The sequence below is a fragment of the Malurus melanocephalus genome, unplaced genomic scaffold (genome assembly GCF_030028575.1).
Source record: "Malurus melanocephalus ecotype Western Australia unplaced genomic scaffold, MMel_1.1 scaffold_128, whole genome shotgun sequence".
NCBI lineage: Eukaryota > Metazoa > Chordata > Aves > Passeriformes > Maluridae > Malurus > Malurus melanocephalus.
Genome location: NW_026623360.1, coordinates 1,408,411 through 1,428,646, shown reverse-complemented (window position 1 = coordinate 1,428,646; position 20,236 = coordinate 1,408,411). Strand labels below are relative to the sequence as shown.

Genomic DNA, 20,236 nt, shown 5'->3' with positions numbered 1-20,236 from the left:
GGGTTACTGAAGACTGATCTTTGTAAAGCATTAGAAATATGATAAGCACTTACAATCAATTTCAGGCCACTTCTTTTTTCCTTTCTCTTCTCTCCACTTGATTATTTTGTTAGGGTTTTATTCTGTGTCTTACCAGATCAGTACTACACCTATTTAAAATACATGCAGCCTTCTAAAATAGGAGTGGGGAAAAGGGAAGAGAGCTAGGACTGCAAAGCTCTCAACTTGGTGTTATGGAAATAAATTTCCACCTCCCAAATTCACCTTTGTCTGTGAAAACACATAACAAGTTGTTACAAACCACTGCTTTTGAAGTGAATAACACCTGATGCTTCTGATTTTAGATTTTCTGACAGAGACATTCTGTGCCCATATCCCCACGTCACCTCTGCTGTGCAAACGGGGGAGGCCAGGGTCACCCAACTTCTGTGGAGTCAAGGACTGAACCTGAGCCCTGAACGTTAGTCCAGTATAAAATCCACAGCCTGCAAAATGCTTCAGACTCACACAGGGGAGAATCCGAATTAATTCTTTACATGCTGAGTGGTTTTCCTGCTAAAASCTGCAGGAGACAATATTTCTAGGAGGTAAAGCAGATATCTCAGAAAATCAGTGAGCTTTAGTGTAGGGAATAACTGTGGCAAAGTGTTTGCAAAGGCCCAGCCTCCACCATTTCTYCTTCTGGGCTCCAGTGGGAGAAAACTGATTGTCATTCACACCTAATCCCCTTAGCTGAGCTCCTGCTTTCTGAGAAACATTTCTCAGAGACAGGTACCTCTGGAAACAATGATGTCATAGAGAGTGTTGGACAATCAGCATGTTTGATGCCTGTTTATGTGTTTGGATGCCAGAATAATTCAACTGGCCTGATGCTCATTTGGCTCATTTGCTAATGACATCAATCAATGGCATCAGCCCAGTGTAAGTAAGTTCAGAAGGAAGATTTGCACAAGACAGGCATGAAATCAGATGTTCAAGTAGAAATAATTCAAGGTAATTGATGATTAAAAAATGTGTTATGTCAATAATCTATCAGACAGCTGCCTGTCAYAGTTACTCTGGTGGCTGGCTGGTCATCTCTTGGTGCTAGAACTGATGTCAATGAAAAGGAGATTTTTCTCTTTTTTTTCTCTTTCTGGAGGGACAGATAAGCCACCCCTGTGTGGATGAAGGGAGACCACTATTCAGATTATGTGGGAAGAGAATTAAGCTCATTTGGACTGAGCACTGGTCAGCCATAGTCAAAGGACTGCTCAGCCTGAGTCTGTGAATCATAGGGGATGGTCTCCAAATAAAGGAGGAAAACATCTATATTTCTGTTGAACTTAATGAACACTTTGAAGGCCTTTTTTTTCATTTCAATAGGCTTTGGAAGATGCCTCTGCTTTGGAAATCTGCCTAGTACAGTTAATCGGTCAGCTTTTCAAAAAGCTTTTATTGCATTTCAGAGAAGCAAGAAAATAAATAGAAATCCCTGAAAGCAAACAAAGAAAAATTAATAGCAAAACAACCCTCCAGAGCAAGGAATTTGGATTGCTGAGTCTGATCTCACTTTGGTGCCTTTGCTCTACTATGGGAGAAGTAGCAACTCAGATATTTTTGTTTTAACTATTCAGTATCTAACTTTGTTTTTTTYCTTCATTTTCAAATAATAGTCCAAAGGGCTACGTTGCATTATCAAATCTAAATTGCACTTGGGTAATGTTGAAGTGATAAGTAAAAACCAGATAAGGAAGCCAGAAGCTGCCTCTGTCAGTATTGTTTGAGACGATCATAAACGCTGTCGGGTCTAGATGCCTTCAATTATGCAAATCTTGAAGTATGTTTTAAATAATTATATTGGTACCAGTGTACGTTTACTGGCAAAGGRTTCGGGAAAAGAAGAGCTGGGGATTACCAGGACTTCAATTACCGGGAAGGGAGGGGAGAAGAGCAGAGGTGTGGCTGAGGTTGGTGTGGTCAGGACAGTGACAGGGGAAAGCTGCWGGTGCTTTTGAAAGGGGGATCCTGWGTGTGCTGCTGGGGAGGGTCTCAGGKGTAAGAAAGGGAATGGAAGCATCTCTCCCAGGTAGCGGCATGGAAAAAAACATTATTTTCTCTTTCTCTGCTAATCAGAAATCTCCTGGCTAGAAAGAACATGGGTTGATCCATGGTCACTGCCCACAGCACATGAGCCATGCTCTGGAGAAACCCACAGCCTGCATGTGCTGTGATCTGATGTCTGTGGACACCTCACTGACTGGACCTGCCCATGTGTAAATAGAYAAAGGGACTTAGCCTTGGAGTCTTGGACACCAGGATATCCAGACAAGTAATCATTGTCTTGTACATCTCTGGGTCTTGCACCCCTCCTTCCCTCCCTCACTTGAGAAAGAAGACTTTAGAGGTGTTGAGTGAAGGCAATAGAGATGAAACAGTTCTAAAGTGACTGATTTTACATCCTCTAACAACCCTCTGGCTCTGATCTGCCTCTACAGAGCAAGAAATGTCAGTCAGAGGGAGAACTTCACCTACGCAACTTCAGAAGACAAACACAAGTTTATGAATTTTAAACTAACTTTATTATTCATATTATTTGGTACTTATATTGTTATCTGAAACCAGGATCATCACATTCCAAAGCTTGAAACAGAGAGATWAGGAACTGCATTCAAGCCCCTAATGTTTGCCATGCCTTATTTTATACATTTATTAACGGAATGTCTATTACACTCTTTGTTGCTGGTCAGCAGAAATGTGCCTTAATGATAGAACTGGCTTCTGTTCACTAAGCAAATAAATACAATAAATATGATTTAGGGGCTATTCAGAAATTAATTCAAAGCAATCAAAATGTTGTCTACTCACTTAAAGCCAAACAGTGGCAAAATGCCCAGCACAAAACGTGCACCTCTGAACTTACATCTCAAAAATTAATAAGCATTAATTTTGCATTAAGGGGGTCATACAGGTTAGCTGCACCATTTTCCTCCTGCATTTCTCTCTCACATTCCATAAAAAAGCAACCAGAGGAATTGAAAAATTGCTTGGAGATTTGAATCCATCTTCCTCAGATGAGAGAGATGTAGCCACTGCTTTTTGTGCTGCCTGATAATGAGGGCAGACTTGTGATGCCAAATCTTTCACTGTGGTCAGGATAAATCACTTTCCAAGTTTAAATAAAAGAAATAGACCTAATAACTCTGTAAGATGTTTGCACAAATCATAAATATTTATTTGACCATCTCTCTGATTTTAAGAATAAAAGAAAATACTGTTTACATATATTAATTTAATATATTCATATATTCATTTCCACATTCTAAAGTCATGTCTTGCATATCTGTGTGTGACTTCTGCATAGACATCTAAAGACATCTTGCACATAATTATTTCTTTTTATATTAAGCCATCAACAATTGTTGCAAAGGTACATTATTGCAGCTGGTAACGTTTAATATTTCTATTTCTAGCCAAAAACTGATCTATTTTTCCATCAGTCAGACCAAGTAATGAAAAATTCAGGTTCTGCCATTTATGCGTAAACATGTTGCTCCCAACAAAATCAAAATTATTTCCTATTTTCTAAGGACAAAACACAAGACTGAGCCTAGCTTTGCATTCATGCAAGAAAGGAAGAAATATTTTTTAATCAAGTGTAAGAATTTGAGGGAAAATGCTGGATACACTTGAAACCATGAAGAAATATGAGTCTGTATTTTGATATTTATATTTGCTGTCTGTATTTTATTTTATTTTATTTTATTGATAATTTTAGGAAACTGACTGCAACCCAATATGCTGAAATAAACTGAAATAAATGTCCTTTCTCTTCCATTAACTTTTCTTTTTAGCCCTCAGCCATCTCCATTTTCCACTCTTTGTATAATAATAGTAATAACAGAATGGTACAAGWAATAATGATCTGAAAATGCAGGAAACTGAGGGCAATTTTGTRAAAAACAGCTGGAATTCCAGATCTGTAATTCTGGCACTATTTTGCTCAAATCTGCATTCAACCTGTTGGTCTTCAGAATAATTTTCTTTTCTTCAGACAAAAATAAAATAGCTCATGAAGTTGTTGCTAATCTGATAGGAGGAGAGGATTTTGAAAAATTCTCCTGGTTAAACTGAATCTGAAGATATTATGCATTCAKCCAGGTAATTGAGGTGTTTCTGTTGTGAATGGAAGTTTCTGGAGCTGGCAGCTCTGTGGAAGCCAGTGAGTCAACAAGTAGAATAATTAAAAAAAACCCTCACTGATAACCCCGTATTACACCCTAATCACACAATTTATTATGGCAAGATAACTCTGGAAAAAGAGAGACAGCCAATGTGAAATATTAATCCTGAGAACCCGGATGGCATCTAGGAGGTCTTAATGTGGATCCATGACTTTAAAGATTGATGTGGATGTTGGCCCAGTAGTCTTTTAAGGTTTTTGGCCTTGTTAGTCTGGATTGAATCCTGAATTCTTAATTATGTAAAACAAGGATAATTATTTCAGCTAAGTCACATAATGATTTTTGTGATGTGGTTGTGTTGCCTTAGGATTTTTAGTTTCTATATTTTCATGCGTCTGTATTCTTGTACTTCCCTAGTACAGCACTAAAACTACTGTTCTCCCATCTTTAGACAAAACAATCCCTCTCTGAGCCTGAATCCAAGGACACCTCGCTGCCTCCAAGCCCCAAAATATGTAAACAACAGCGAGCTGGGGGTGAGCAAGTTTGGGGTGGTTGACATCATGACCTGAAGATCATTGGAGAATTAAGACCCAATATGTTAATAAGGCAGAACTTATAAAAGGTGAAGATCTCGTGACCCGGTGTCCATTTTGGGTGAAGCCTCAGGAGGAGGCTTTTGTCTGCCCTAATGTACCAGTAGGCCTATTAGGCCTGGATTAAAGTTGTCTATTCTCACTCTCTAAAGTTTGTCTGGCCTCTTTTTTAGATTAGCCTGATTGATAAGGCGTCAGTTGAATATAAGGTATTATTCTTTAATTATATTCTAAAAGTTACAAAAATGTTGGGGGGCTTACTCAAGAATTTTAGGGCTGTTCATTCATGAGTGGTGAAAATGATCATTCATGAGTGATGATGGGGAAGACTGTCCACTTTGCATCATTTAACTTTTGGGATTTTCTGGTATACTCTCCAGAAAAAAAAAGTAGTTGCTAATTAAAACAAAAACTGACCTAGCTAGAACAGTAGTTGGATTTGGKCTGACTGTTCTTTTACTGCATATTTAGGTGGAAATTTTGCACTGGACACCCTCTCAGAAAGCTATGATCTTGCAGTGGCTGTTACTCCATCAATATTTTACCTCCATTTATTTTACTGAAATTGTCATTTATCTCTTCTCTCTGGTCACCAGTGACAGGACCTGAGGAACGGCTGGAGCTGTKTTAGGGGAGGGTTAGGGTGGATATCAGGAAAAGATTCTTCCTCCAGAGGGTGGTGGACACTGAACAGGCTTCCCAGGGAATGGGCACAGCCCCAAGGCTGGCAGAGCTCCAGGAGGGTTTGGACAACGCTCTCAGTGGGATTGTGGGGTGTCTCTTTGGAGGGAAAAAGTTGCAGTAACTTGAATGCACAAAATAGTGACTGGAATTGGTGTTTACATGAATGCATATGTTCTATAAGTACAGATGRATAAATGGAAGCAGTATCTAGTAACTGGACAAAAGGGGTTAATTGGTTTGATTCAACTTATGKTCCTTCCCAATTTCAAACATCTGTTAGAGAAACAGAGCTGTTAAACCTGCAGATTGCGACCATGATCACGTCAATTCAGAGAGGAGCTGAGCTGGCCCAAAATCAGCTTGGTTTCCAGATTCATGGAAGGACCTCCAGCATCACCAAGTCCAACCTTCAACTCAGCACTGCCACCATTATTGTCACAAAACCATGTCCTCAAGTGCCACATCCATGTGTTTTTGAGCATTCCAGGGATGCTCATCTGTACTCTGCCAGGGAGGACAAGTGTGCAGTAGGAATTCTCTTTCCTGTTTAACACATTATCTATGCTGAAAGAGTTCATGTAACACAGGAGCATATTAAAAAAAAAACAATAAAAAAAACAACTCATAAGAACAAAGAAGGAATATAAACATTGCAGAATATTATCCAGCCACTAAATGACACAAAGGCAGAGAACTGGCACAAAACTTGTGTTTCACCTGTCTAGACTGGATCTGATCCATGTTTTGATTGCTGTTCCTATCACAAATTATAGGAAGCTGCTATAAATACCAGCTAAATAATTTCCCTTTGGACTTTGGAATTAATTTGCCTCTCCAAGAGTGACTTCCTTTTGGGGAAGGAGTCAACTTTCCTCCTGGTGCTTCCCAGCTCCTATCATCTCCTGATTTTMCTGGAGCATTTTACAGCTCATGTCTAATAACTTGGGACTGAGAGACCTTAAAGAACCTTGAAATCAGGTATAATCTTAAGATGTAGTTTTTTTTCAGCTAGATGTTGGATTTCAAGCAGTTTGTGGAGCAACAGGATAGCATTGGCTATCAGACGTTCTTGATGTGTCCAGTGATGCTCCACCTGGTGCAGATCTCTGAAAAACACACACATCAAAAGGCTTTTATTATTGAAATTTTTCTGGCTTCCCGTGGAATACTTTAGCCTGTTATTGTATGTGTGTGTCAAAAAATTTCTGTCCAGTTATGCTGACAAATCAAAACAAGTTGAAACCGTTTCAAGACACCAATGAAATTCCCAGCACCACTTGAAGTGCCTTTGTGCAGCAGGAGGAGAGTGAGTCATTAGTTTTTGCAATTTATTCCTATGCCAATAAGCTTCCGTGTCAGATATGCCAATAAAGATAAGTAGAAACAAAATCAGGCCTCCGTGGCCTGTCCTCTCTCCCTGGATTTCCAGGAACGCCCTCAGGAACCCCCAGGCAGAGAAGGGAGAGGGTTTACCTGGCTGAGCCCTCCTGCAYGCACACAGCATCTTATTTTTTGGACCAGTGTAGGTTAAAATCCTCATTTAATTTTCGTTTTTACCCCGTGTCCCCCTGCCACCCCTTCATGTCCTCAATCCGTGTGTGTTGACGCCCCAGAGGTGTCGTCATGTGCAGCTGCAGGGCAGGAGCTGGAGAGATAGGGGTGACCTGAGCACTGGCATGGCCTGCCACCTCTGCCAGGACAGTGCCCTGCTGGCAGCAGTGKCACTGTCCTCATTAGCTCTATCAGCTGTGGATGTGGCACAGAACATCCTCAGGCGATGGCTTGWGCTCGAGGGATGGAGGAAGGTCAGGGAGCTTTATGATCTGCCGTGCCATAAACACACCATGACTCTGCACATACGGCCGACTTCCTTCAGAGCACCTCAGCACAGGCAGAGCTGCCTCAGAGAGCAGTGCCTGTGCAGACACAGACTTCTGAAATCAGAGYTGTCAACTCATAGCTCTGATTAGTGTTGAATCATAGGTCAATGAAGGGAGGCTTCTCTGAAAGCAATTCGACACTGCAAGGCAGCCCTGCTGGGAAGAGAAGTGCTGTTGGGAATGTTCAGGGATCCAGTACAGCCCGTTCCAGTAGAGCACCCTTGGCTAAGTCACACTCCCTGGTAGCTGGGACCAGCTCAGAGTATACCGTGGGAGAACTACAGGAAAGTTGATGGGTTGTGGGCAGCCCTACACCCATCCTGCAACTGAGTTATTTTAGARCTACACAGAGGCCCAGGGTTAGATTCCTAAATTCTCAGCATTCAAATACTGAGGCCCCAGCCTCCCAAACAGTCTGAGCACATTTACTGCATCTAATATTGTGCAGGCTGTCTCCATTAAATAGCCATTGACCATAAACTCTGACAAGACACTTCATTTGTAACATTAAAATAAATTTGTAACATTAAAATAAATTTGGATTTCACTGAAACCCTTGAAATGAAATTCTTCTCTCAGGTGCATCAGGTAAAACTAAATCCTCTCTCTACCATTTAAGGCTGTGTGGGCTAATTAGACCTGGAACAATGATGAACTGGAGCCATTTCAGTTCTTGGCCACATCAGTTTTACCACTCCATCCATTAYGACAACACTGAAATATTTCACAGCTTTAGRACATTYCAAAAAATRAGGAACCTGACGCTTGACAGTGCYAGCTAAAACCCCTCAGAACCCTGTGGATGTACACCCAAATTTTGACTTGTGCAACCAAAACATATTGTTTTGTTGTGTCCTTCCACAATATCACAACATCTTTTTAGTACTTGTTGCCTGAGAGGGGTTTTGGAGGGGAACAGACTGGCCTAAGCTGAGATATCTTCCGCTGAAGAGGATGTACATGGTACTGCCTTTTATCAAGCAGAGAAGAGGATGGTGAGTCTGAATTGGAGCTTGAAGAGCAGAGGCAGGAACAGAACAGTCACATTTTAAAGTAAAAAAGAAAGAAACAAGGATATATCACCCAACAAGGATATAGATGGGACAAGGTAAGTCAGATATGGAGACAGGAGGAGTTGCACTGAAGCAGTGCCCAGCTGTCCAGCTGTATTTGGCTGAAATCATGGAAAACTCCCCAAATGCAAGTTTGGCACTGCTCCCTTGCTAGCAAATACCTGTGAAAATCTGCTGGCAACATGTGCACTCCATCAGTATGGATGTGGAGACGAGGAGACAGGATGTGGAGACAATCTGTCAGGACAAGGAGAACTTGATGCTGGCAAAAAGCTCCTTGGAGCCTGATGTGGAGATCAGGCAAAAAGCTCCTTGGAGCCTGATGTGGAGATCAGGCAATAGGCACTGGAATCCTGGTGTGTCTATATACACATATATACATACATATATACATGTATACCCTGATCAAGAAGAAAATCAAAGTTGGGAGGAGGATTTGGCAAAGCCATTTTTAAACCTGTGCTCTCTTTGTGTAATGTAGCTATAATGATGTATTTTTTTATTGTGATGTAATTGGCAGAGTTTTAATAACAGCTTTTCCTGCAAGGTGCTGAACATTCTCTTTTCCCTGAAGTTACTGCTGTTCAGGATACTTGCAGGGATCCTTGCATCCCCCTTGCAGGGATAGGCCTTATTTTGCAAGTATGGCAGCATTTGGGGAGGACAAATTTGAGCTTCGTTTCCCCTGGATCACCATTACACACGCTGAAAAGAGAAACTAATACAAAAAACAACTGAGATGAGCTAAAAGAACTGGATTTTTTTGCTACTGTATTGCTTCTGTCTTACGCTTTAGCAATTTCTGTTGTGAATGATTAATTCAGGTCCAAGTCATTAGATGAGACAAATGTGCTGATTCAAAACATAACAGGAATGCAGGTGGAAATGAAAGAGAATAAGCATGGTAAATATGCAACACATTTTATAGTAAGATTACTTCTGCCAGGTCAAGGCAATAAAGTTTTACTAGCTTGTGCTAGATGCAAGTAACTGGAATTATGACTGTAAAATAAAGCTTGCAAATCTCGGTATTCAGATTAATATAGACATTCAGAATAACACACAAACAGGAGTTTTTTTATGAGTTGAACATACTCTGTATATCTTAAGTAACCAAAGTGAGATCTACTGACGGAGGGTAGATTTTGGGGTATTTATACCTTAAGGTATGAAGCAGTGGCTTCCGTGTTCAGTCTGGGAGCAAGAGGAAAATGTTGAGCTTTTTTGAGAGATTCCCTAATTCCTTCCACCAGTATCCAAGWTTTTCTTGTACCCCCATTGACCCACCTGATCAGCTCCTGTAAAGACTCCCCATCTCCTGTCATCCTTAGTGATAGGGAACATCTTTCCAGAGTGTATTTTCCATGGTTTTCAACCCCACCTGGCCCTGCATGAGTGGAGTGCATGGTTTRCTGATGGCACAGGTCATATTTTGCAGGTGGCAACAGTTTAAGGGCAACTTTATAGGTGAGAAGATTGCGTCTCTTTGAGGCTGAGAAAGGAAAGGGGGGGTGGAAATCAATTTTACATTGCTGGCTTTTCTGGAGATTAGATAAGAAATAAGCAAGCACAGAAACTGGTAACTGTCCTTACTCCTTGTGAGCAATCCTGGCTGCTCCTGGTRTTTCTTGGCAGGGTACGTCTATTTATTAACTTCTTACCAGGRCTCATGGGAGTACAACAGAGAATCAGCTCTTCTGACCAAACCCAAGTTGTTATTTATGATAAAAGAAGAACATTGGTAAAGCTGGAAAATTCCTGAAGCATTGATTCATTTTAAAACAAGATTTGCATGGAGGTTCTCAAATTGAAGATATTGGAGGRCCTTGGCTGAATATGTTGAAAGAGTCTTTCAATAGGAGTAGTGAAACAATTGGAATTTTGAAGAAAAGAATGTAAACCAGAGTAAATTAATTTGTGGCCATTGAAAGGAAAATTGAAAATACTAAGCATTCTAAGATGTTTTGGTTCAAAACTGAGCTGTTTATTTTATATGTGATATAGTTTCATTGTTTGATGTCACTTTAAACAAAAGTGGAGCTTTCTGTTTAAAAAATATTAAAGACAATTTCCGCAGGTTGAATTTTTTTTTTTTTAAATCCATTTGAAAAGAGCTAATTAATGACAACTGCCTCTTTCCTGCAAGAGACTTTTGTTTTGATAAACCTGCATATTCTGTGGAAAGATTTAAAAATCCTCAACCACTTCAGTCATGAAACATGCAGGATTAAAGCTGATGTTAAATATACATACATAATCATCATTTAAATATCTATTTTCAGTTATGATTTTTGTTGCCTATACTCTTCTTATGGAGACATGTAACAACTTAAAAAGTGGTTGTGCCTCTAAGTGCTTCTGGTTTTAAGGTTCCTCATGCTGAAATCAGAAAATCTTCCAAAAACTGGTTCCTTAACATCACAAGAKTCAAGCAGTTGCAATCAGCTTGCACTTTTGAAATGTCAAGATGCTGTATATTTGATAAAATGAAACAAATAAAAAAAAATTCATTCACATATAATGAAACATTATTTTTGTAATATTGAAAATTATTTTAAGATGCAGCTTTTTCCTTGGAAGGTAAGAATAGTATCCAACAATGTATAATTTACAGAACATTCATAYTAAGCCTATTTTAAGGCACCATGTAATGTTCATTATTGTTATTTTTCTCTATGACATTTTGAATATTACCTCATTCTTTTATCTGGAGAGCCAATAAATGACAAATGGGATGCATTTTTTGTGACTCAGCATTTCAGTTATTGATTAAGTTAGCTCTAATACATCAGTTGCCTTTATCAAGTACCTGAAAAAACCCCGATTTCTGATAGGACATCGTGGTGTGTAGCAAAGTATATAAGCATGAGGTTCGTATTGCTCAGTCTCAATTTGTCACTTCAAACCATCTGACTGAGAAGTGACTCTTAAATCCTCCTCATATCCCTGTTATCTGATTTGCAGGAATCCAAGACTTAAGCAACCATGTCGAACTCCRGCGAGGCAGAGCTCCTACACACATTTAAGGGGATTCCCTTTACCACCAGGTCTTCTCCAGAACTTTTAAAATCCTTGGATACTTTTGATGCTAGAGAAGATGATGTCCTTTTGGTTTCCTATCCCAAATCGGGTAAGTTCTGGTTTTAAATGTTAATTGCARGAAGTCTCAATTGTGTGTTTCATGTTCTCTACTTAAAGTGCTTGGCAAATGTCTGTGTAATAGAAACAGGAAAGGATATCTGAGTTTGTGAATATATTATTCTCTCAGTAAGTGTTTAGATTACAAGAAATRTGGGTCATTTACCTACATTTTGCTTCTGTAATTAAAAATAATCTCAGATACTTTCATATTGAAAAGCAAATAAATATTCCTCACCTGTAAGCAAAATCTGTACTTTAAAGATTTTCTTGAGGACTTTCTACATTCAATTATGAACAAGTCAAGAACTGTATGAATTTATTTGTATGGCTCTCGGCTGTAGATTTATTAGTTTCTTATCCCCTCTCCACCCACCTCTGTTGCACACAGAAGCACACACCAAGGGGAAGCTCAATCACTACTTTCCAAATATACAGACTCAATTTTCCATAAGAAAAAAATATCCCCAAACAAACAGATTATTCTAAAATAAATTATTAAAAATAATCTAAAAATAATCTAGCCAGCTCTCAGCTGACAGCAGCTTGTCTAATGAGGTGGTGTGGGTCTCAATATTGACACTTCTCACAGAGCTAACATTGTAATTCAGCTACAGCCCTGATTTTTAAAGTGTTTAWAGTTTTGGAGCCAAAAGGATTATTTAATTGTGTAAAGTTACTTGAATCCGGAGGATTAGAAGTATAAAAGCAGTTTCCATATGAAAAAATGCATATTCCACATTTTTTCTCAATATTAAATATTAATTCATTTTTGTTTGTTTATTTTATTTTCTTAAAATTGCTCTTCTCTAGGCACCCACTGGCTTGCAGGAGTTATAACAAAGCTTTATAATACTCAAGTTACAATAACATCTCCCATTGAATTTGGAGACATTTCCAAACTGGAGGAGCTGAATAAACTCTCATCAAAGAGAATCATCCCAACACACTTAGACTACAACATGTTACCTCCAAATTTTAAAAATAAGAAATGCAAGGTAAGGCAAAAATTATATCAAAGCATTAAAATATGTAGGCTATCCACTTGGAATCTATTTTGTTCTGTTGATCCCTAATAATTTTAGAATAATTTTCAGTTTTCAGAAGTGTTTTGCTGTGAATTTCGGAGACACAGATGACCAGCAGTTGAAGGCAGCATGAGCAGAGGCTTGGACTACGGATTGGGTTCTGCTCCTGCCTCACTGTTCCCATGGGCGATTTCTACACTAGGCCCCACACAAAACAGAACAAAACCTGTAATCAGAAATGTCTTGTTAAGAATGGGGGTGTTCTCATTACCTCATTTCCTACTGTCTTAGAAAATAGTTATCTTGGGTTCTTACAGGCTGTTTAGGTATTAAAGCTCCCTGCAGGAGCTTTGTGAAGAGCCCAGTAAGGTATTGGGTAAACAGACCAGAAATGAAACGTGGGAGGCAGATTCAGATCATGGTTTTGAGTTTATGGTATCACAGAATCACCTGGGTTGGAAAGGACCTTAAAGATCATCTCATTCCAACGCCTGYCCTGTGSGCAGGGACACCTTCCAGTTTCTCCCATGCTAATGTGAGAGATCTTTAAAAAATAAACTCTGGGTCTCAGCTTTTATATTAAAAGCAAAAAAAAAATATCAGGATTATTGAGATCCAGAATTTTGGGACAAAGCTAGTTTGAATGAAAAGCCAAAGWTTATGTTTTGCAACTGTCCTTTGAATGTTAATTAGTAAATGCTTTCATATGTGAATTTATGAGATAATACACTGACTCAGAGTTAACACAGGCTTTTTCATAAAACATGAACATTWCCCAGCTGTGGCAAAAACACATCTGTCCAGATGGAATTGTTTATTAATCACTATGGACACCTTACTAAGAAGAGACAAATACATTTCTAATTTAATGTCACTGAAGGAGGAATCCTAAAGGAAAGGGATTTGACAGTGTAAACTGACTATGACAATGTTCTATTTACAGAGAGCTCCTCCAAAATAAAGGAAGGATAGTATCATTAATAACCATCTTATCTTCATTTACAGATGATMTACATCAGCAGAAATCCAAAAGACACTGCAGTTTCCATGTTTCATTACTACAGAGAAAACCCAAACCTTCCTACTGTAGACACCTGGACTGCTTTCTTTGACTTGTTCTTAAAAGGGAATGGTAAGCATAAATGYTTTTTCCTTGCAGTTCTTGTTAGTTTCTTGTGCACAGAAAGAGTTAAGAAATTTAAACTCTTTGAAAAACTCCTTATTGAACTCCTTATTCACATGGCATTAGTTGGGATTGGTGAGGATAAATTCTGATGCCAAGCTAAATAAGAGCAAAYAATGGGATGCTTTCTTCAGCCCTGCAAGGAGTCATTCTGACAAGCAGCTGCATCTTTCCATCACAACTGCTCTTTGCAGGTTTTTGCTGCTCTTTGCTGTCCTGGGGGAGCAGGGCAGTGATTGGCAGCAGGGCACGTGAGGAGACTGTCACCAGGCTGCAGGGACAGCTGTGACAGCAGGTCTAGTGTCTTCTGCAGTCTGGGAGACAGCCCTGGCAGCCCAACAAAGGAGTCTGRACATGTTCATAAAGCCCTTCTGCACACTCTCTGCCTGATGTGTTTCTTAGAAATGGGGTCCAAAGACCAAGGACAAGAATTTGTCCTGAGATTTTTCAGAAGTGGTGGGATGGAAGTTGGCAACAGGACCTTGTTCACGTTATCCACTCCCATTTTAGTGTTTTATTACTCCTTTGAGGACATGTGTCACCAACAGTGACGATAACAGCAATAATGACTGATCAGCTTGAAAACTCTGAAAGAGAACTGCCACTGCAGTCATCACAGGCTCACATCAGAGCTCCAGAAGTCAATTTTTTTACTGCCTCCTCCAGGCTTTGGCTCAGGTCTCATGTTCTTAGATCAGAGCAGCCCTGAGGCACATGCTCCAGGGATTTGCAAGATTTTGGCTTGTTTTGTATCAACTCTGGACGTACAGTAGTGAAAAAAAAATGAACAAGGATTCTGTTCAAGGCCAGATTGGATGGGACTCTGTGAAGCCTGTTCAGGTGGAAGGTGTCCCTGCCCATGGCAGGAGGATTGRAACTAAATGATCTTTAAGGTCCCTTCCAATTTTAACCATTTTGTGCTTAAAGGATTAAATTTTAAAAGCATCTCTAATTTACCTGTAAATTTTTAGCCACCTTCTATTTTCCCAGTGTTTATGTGTGGCATAAATAGATAACCATKTTGGTTACAACAGAAATTTAGGTAAGAGGTGATGAGGAGGGAAAGGTTGTAATTTTTGCTCCCAGYAGAAACATTTCAAGGTTGTGCTGCTTGATCCAAATCCTGCAGTGCTCTTGCACAGTAAATACCAGTTCAAAACAAGGGTTGGGACACACAGGGACAATTGAATGAAGCWTCTGGAGTCTCCAAGGCTCTCCTGAAGCCACCAGGGCTGTGCTATCCCTGGCCACATCCCCAGAGTAGCCGACCAAGGGAGCAGGGTTTAATTGCACACTGTGGAGCACACATGCCTTGCATTTAGAAACTGCACTATGTGCTGGAGAGGGCTACAGACTGCAGCATTAAGCTTAATTATAGCTGTTAATGGTAATTAATACTTAATTATAGCTCACAGTTTGCAACCAAAATGATACCCACTACAAGATTATAATTTGCTGGTGGTGGTGGTTATAAAGCAAAGTCACCGTTTTGGAGAATGCTAGCTGAGCTTGCTTAGTTCAGGCCCCTTCTTACTGTCCTGCAAGAGGTTTCCAACCTCCCTTTGAAATGGAAAAGTCAGAATTTTTGTTTTTAAAAGAAAGCTGAAATTCAGCTGTCCTCCCATCTTTCAGCAAACAGGACATTTAGCCAAAACAACTAGTATGAGCCAGCTATAAACTATTTTATCTACATCCTTGGCTGAATGAGTCATTTGCATAAGTTCTTCACATAACTCTTCTTTGGCATTTAAAAATTATAGAGATTCCCTTCAGCTGGGATAAAAGAGAATGTGCTTCATTAACCAGACTCCTCATTCCATCTCCTGCTGAGGTGATTGTATCTCTAGCTGTGATCACTGTCATGCAGTCATGTGTGGGATGTTCAGATCTCATCAGGCCGGTGCATTTCCCTTCATCATTGGCCTTTCCTTAGATCTGGAGCCTGTTTCATATCTCAGAGCAGTATCTGCATCTCTGATACGAAAACGAATTCCAGCAGGAATGGAAACATCTTTGGATGTTAYTTTTGTAAGGTTGGGTCACTTGACACAAAGAACTGCCTCAGTTTTAGAGGAATACGGGATACATATAATGAAGGGACCATTCCCCCAAATGTGTGAGGAACCATCACAGTTATTGATGCATAAAGTTTGTCTGAATCTGTTTTATATGGCTTTTCTCTTCAGTTGTCTGTGGATCCTGGTTTGATCATTTCCTAAGCTGGGAAGAACATGAAGATGAAAAAAACATCCTATTTTTGTTCTATGAAGACATGAAGAAGGTAAATATGCTCTCTGCTCTTAGTTCAGAAGGCAGTACTTGTAAATTAGCATCACTAAAACATCAAAGAGCAAGTTACAATGAAAAAGGAGAAAAAAAAGAAAATGTGAATATMTAACTTTGGGCATATTTTATATTTGCATGCAATTTTATATTAGTGAAATAATTCTGACTGCACAAGTGATATAAATATTAAATCCTGTGAGAGCTGCATTTCTTAGAATCAGGAATGGGACTCATATTACATAGTTTTCCCCAAGCTGCAGGGAGAATTTTAAGTTCCTCTTTCTTCCTGCTAYAGAAAGGCCAACACAAAGACATCTRTTGAGGGCCACATATYAATCGGCGTGCCCGAYATTTCAGSTGAAATTATCAAAAAGTGATGTAAGAGAACAGAACTACTCATGGTCAGTGCGTCTTGTCAATAAAAAAAAAAATTGGAGGCTGGAGGGATAGCGAAAAWATCTTGCKGAAAGGAAATTATCATACAGACACTTTGCTATTCTTAAAAAAGAAWAAGCAAAATATAATATACCTTAGCTTTCAGAGAATGAACTTTTAAGTAACAAGAAAACACTTCCTAGTTTCTCCTTCTGAACAGTTTTGTTCATTCTTGGGGGAAAAAGAATTTCCCTCCTAGGAATATAAACAAAGCATTTTGGATGCTGGATCACTTGTTAGATCTCTAGATATGGCCTCTCCAATGAAATTAGTTACTTACACTGGAGCTGGGCTTTTAGTATTCCTCTATTCCCAGTGATGTAATTCCAAGAGACAGGAGAACATTTTCCTGAACTAGGAGGTAAAATTGACAATGTGACTCTATTTGATCTGACATACTCTGCATTTATTCATTTCTGTGAGTTTGTCTAAGAGGGGAGTCAAGTTTACTGTACCTGTCATCTGCACAGTCCAATGACATATTCAGCTTTACTTGAAAGCAAATAAATGTGTGACAAACAACTTAGGCAATAGAAGGGATCCTTCTCAAAGTCTGTTCATCTGCCCAGAAATATAAAAGCTGTGTTTTTCTTATACTTCAGGATCTCCCTAAGGTTGTAAAGGAAATTACTTTGTTCCTGAGTTTAAACGTCAGTGACAACGACATCCAAGACATCTGCGAGAAGTCCTCRTTCTCAGAGATGAAGAACGACACAGAGAAGGAGAACAGTGATCCCAGTCATACYGTGTGTGCTCTGACATCCAACAGGAAGCTGATATTCAGAAAAGGTGAATTCCTTCATGCCCAACACAACAGAAGGAGTGGGAATCCAGGCAGAGGCCACAGTGCAGGTCTTTCCTGGAGTGTGGGGATGCTTTGGGTCAGTCACAGGAAGCAATGATAGGATTCTTCCATCTGAAGCCCTCTTCAAGATCACTCTCTAAGTTCTCTGGCTGCAAATTCAGACTTGTACKAGAGAAGCACAGAATCTGAGCTACAGCCTGACAATATGGGAGCTGTTGAGCTAAAAGGAAAGGTTCACCCAGCATTACTCTTTATCTGTCTTTTTTTATCTGAAAGTTGACCACCTCAGTGTTTTACGACATGTCTCTGATATCACCTGCCAAGGGCACCTAGCTTACTCGACTAAGAAAGAGCCAGACACATTCCTTCTGAATGAGGCTGCTCTTATCACCCCTTATCTTAGTGAAATATTCCTGAGGAAGGAATATGTTGACAACTACAGCAACAACAAAAGCACACTCATAGGTAGCCTCCAGACCTTGGAAAATCTTCCACAGTGCTTAGCTCAGATGTGATTTTAAAATACCTGCAGGAGCTGCTTTCTTGCTCCTGGCATTTCCACAGATTYGGCTAACAAAAATCAAACCCATAATTTTGACATGGATTTTGATGATTTTTTTTCAGTTAATTTTTCGACAACAATTGACAGTTTAAAATTAAGGGTTGTTTCAATTAATAAACAGAGAAAGGTCATCTTCTGTTAATTCACAATGTTTTTACCAATCAGCAGAAACAAATGACAACATAGAGTCTGTCAATAAAAAAGAAACACARATATGAGATGCAATTTTCTATGACAGTGAACTTTGAAAAAGATATATTGAAAATTTTGAAAAATCCCAGCAGTTTCACTTCCTAGTAGTTCCTATGCAAATCCCAGACATTTAGCTAGTTTCAGCCAGTTTACAACATTAACAAATTRCAATATTAACAAATCAAGGCTGTTTTAAAATAATTTTCTGCTCCACWTATTGCTCACTTCACTGTTCTTTCTGTTCCTATTTTCCTAGGTGCTGTTGGTGATTGGAAGAACCACTTCACTCCAAAGCAGAATATTAGGTTTGAGGAGATATTTAATGAGAAAATGAAACTCAGCAAGATGGCAAAATGCCTCATCTATGAATTTTGAGTGCACATCAAGAACAATATCCACKTATCAACAAACATACACACGCCAATTGGTGGGAAATTCTGAATGGCTGTCCCATTCAGTTTATAATATTTCCAATAGAAAGGATGGTAAACGTGARATTTTTGAGGACAGGAAAGTTCTGAAAAAATGCCAGAGCTGAACTCAATTCTCAGAARGCAGGTGTTTATGGTTTCACAGAGTCAGGTGGCAGACCCATTTTTTGACAACACAATCTACTTCATCATTTATTTATTTTTTTTTTTGCTCCTAGGGGATATGAACAGACTTCTTAGATCTAAATTAGGAATTTTACCCAAGATAATAATAAGAAAAACACAAAAATACAAACCTGTAGAAAACTGAATATATAAAATGTCTGAAAGCACATCGTAAGAAAATGACCAAAAATTTGCTTATTGTGTGATACACCATGATTTGGAAGTTCCTTTCTTATTGGACATTGTTATTGATAATTAAGTTGGAACCGCAGCATTTGAAGATGTGAAGTCTGTTTAGAAAATGTTTCTTTTTTTCTCTCTTTTTTTTTAAACAATATATCGTTCTTTTATATAACTTATTTCTGGGTTAGGTACCATGGAGTCTTTGTGTTTTAAATGTAACTGACAGAAATCCAATTAAATTTCTGCACCATATATTGGGCAACCATAAATGTGTTTCTTTTTGATTTTCTTCCTGCAAAATACCCATTTCCAGTGTTTTGATGGGAATCATTTTACTTCCCACTCCTTGTGCAAGAGAACTCAACAGCTCCACTGTGGTACAAAAACCACAACTCAGAGACACCTTAATCCAAACACCACTTGTTTTACTGTGCCCTGATAGAAGATTTTCCAGGAATTAGCTGTGTCCACATCCCAGGGCTTGTCCTACCCAACCACATGGTTCCAAGGCAGAAAATCATAACAAAAGCTGACTGAAAAGAAACTCATGCAGACAAATGGAATGATTCTTGAGGCAAGCTCCTCCTCTGGATGTGTTGTTTCTGAGGTACAGCCTTGTTTCATCAACACTAATCTYTCTCCAGCCACACTTCACACTTGGCCAGGCAGCCCTTTCATTTCATAMCTGCTTTGTGCACACTGCACAAATCAACACCTACTGATTCTGCACCTGCACAAATGACACAGAAGTTACATGCTGAGGACAGCCAGAGAGAAAACCCTGTTTGCAGTCCTTTGCCATTTACCAATTCAGCATAACCTAAGGGTGATGATGCCCTGAGCCTTCCTTCACACAAATGACCCATTTGGAAACCAGAAGTTTTATGTGTTACTTTGCTCTTCTGACATGAATATCACTCACTCTGACTCCAAAATGCCACTATTGCCCTCCTGTCAGGTGTCACTCTTCCACTATTAATAAGAGGTAAGAGATCAGCTGAGGAAAATGCTTGAACATTTTACTTAGAGACTTATTTTTTCCTGGCCCTTTTTGTATAGCAAGCAAGTCAGAGGGACCTTGGGGGAATGAGGGTTGCAAGTGAGTTTGGCTGCACCAAGACTACATAAGCAGCATTTGCAACACACATTGTAGGCACACATCTAAAGCATCATTTACATCAGCATTGGAATCACAACACGGTACTGTGTGTGAAGGGACAGGATGAGGACTTGCCTTGGSCATCAAGATAAATTTGGTGTACTASTTAAACCTGCCCATCAGCCAGGGAGGTAATGCTRCTGCTCAAACTGCAGTTAGTTCCCTACCTACTTCAGGGCGATGAGGAATTAATCAGTTTACAGCATTTACCTTCTGGCTGAATTAATGATTTGACTAGATTACAATTTAAAAGAAAAAAGTTACAGCAGGACT

The 20,236-nt window shown here is 39.4% G+C and overlaps 1 protein-coding gene across 1 annotated transcript; it reads left to right on the top strand.

Annotated features, from left to right (window-relative positions):
• The first annotated feature begins 11,298 nt into the window (after positions 1-11,298).
• Positions 11,299-19,073, top strand: LOC130576135 (sulfotransferase 6B1-like). The gene is made up of 6 exons (XM_057370542.1): positions 11,299-11,526; positions 12,348-12,532; positions 13,568-13,694; positions 15,932-16,026; positions 17,069-17,255; positions 18,282-19,073. The coding sequence occupies exons 1-6, from the start codon at positions 11,382-11,384 to the stop codon at positions 18,398-18,400; spliced, it is 858 nt and encodes a 285-aa protein (XP_057226525.1). The 5' UTR covers positions 11,299-11,381; the 3' UTR covers positions 18,401-19,073.
• Positions 19,074-20,236: the final 1,163 nt, after the last annotated feature.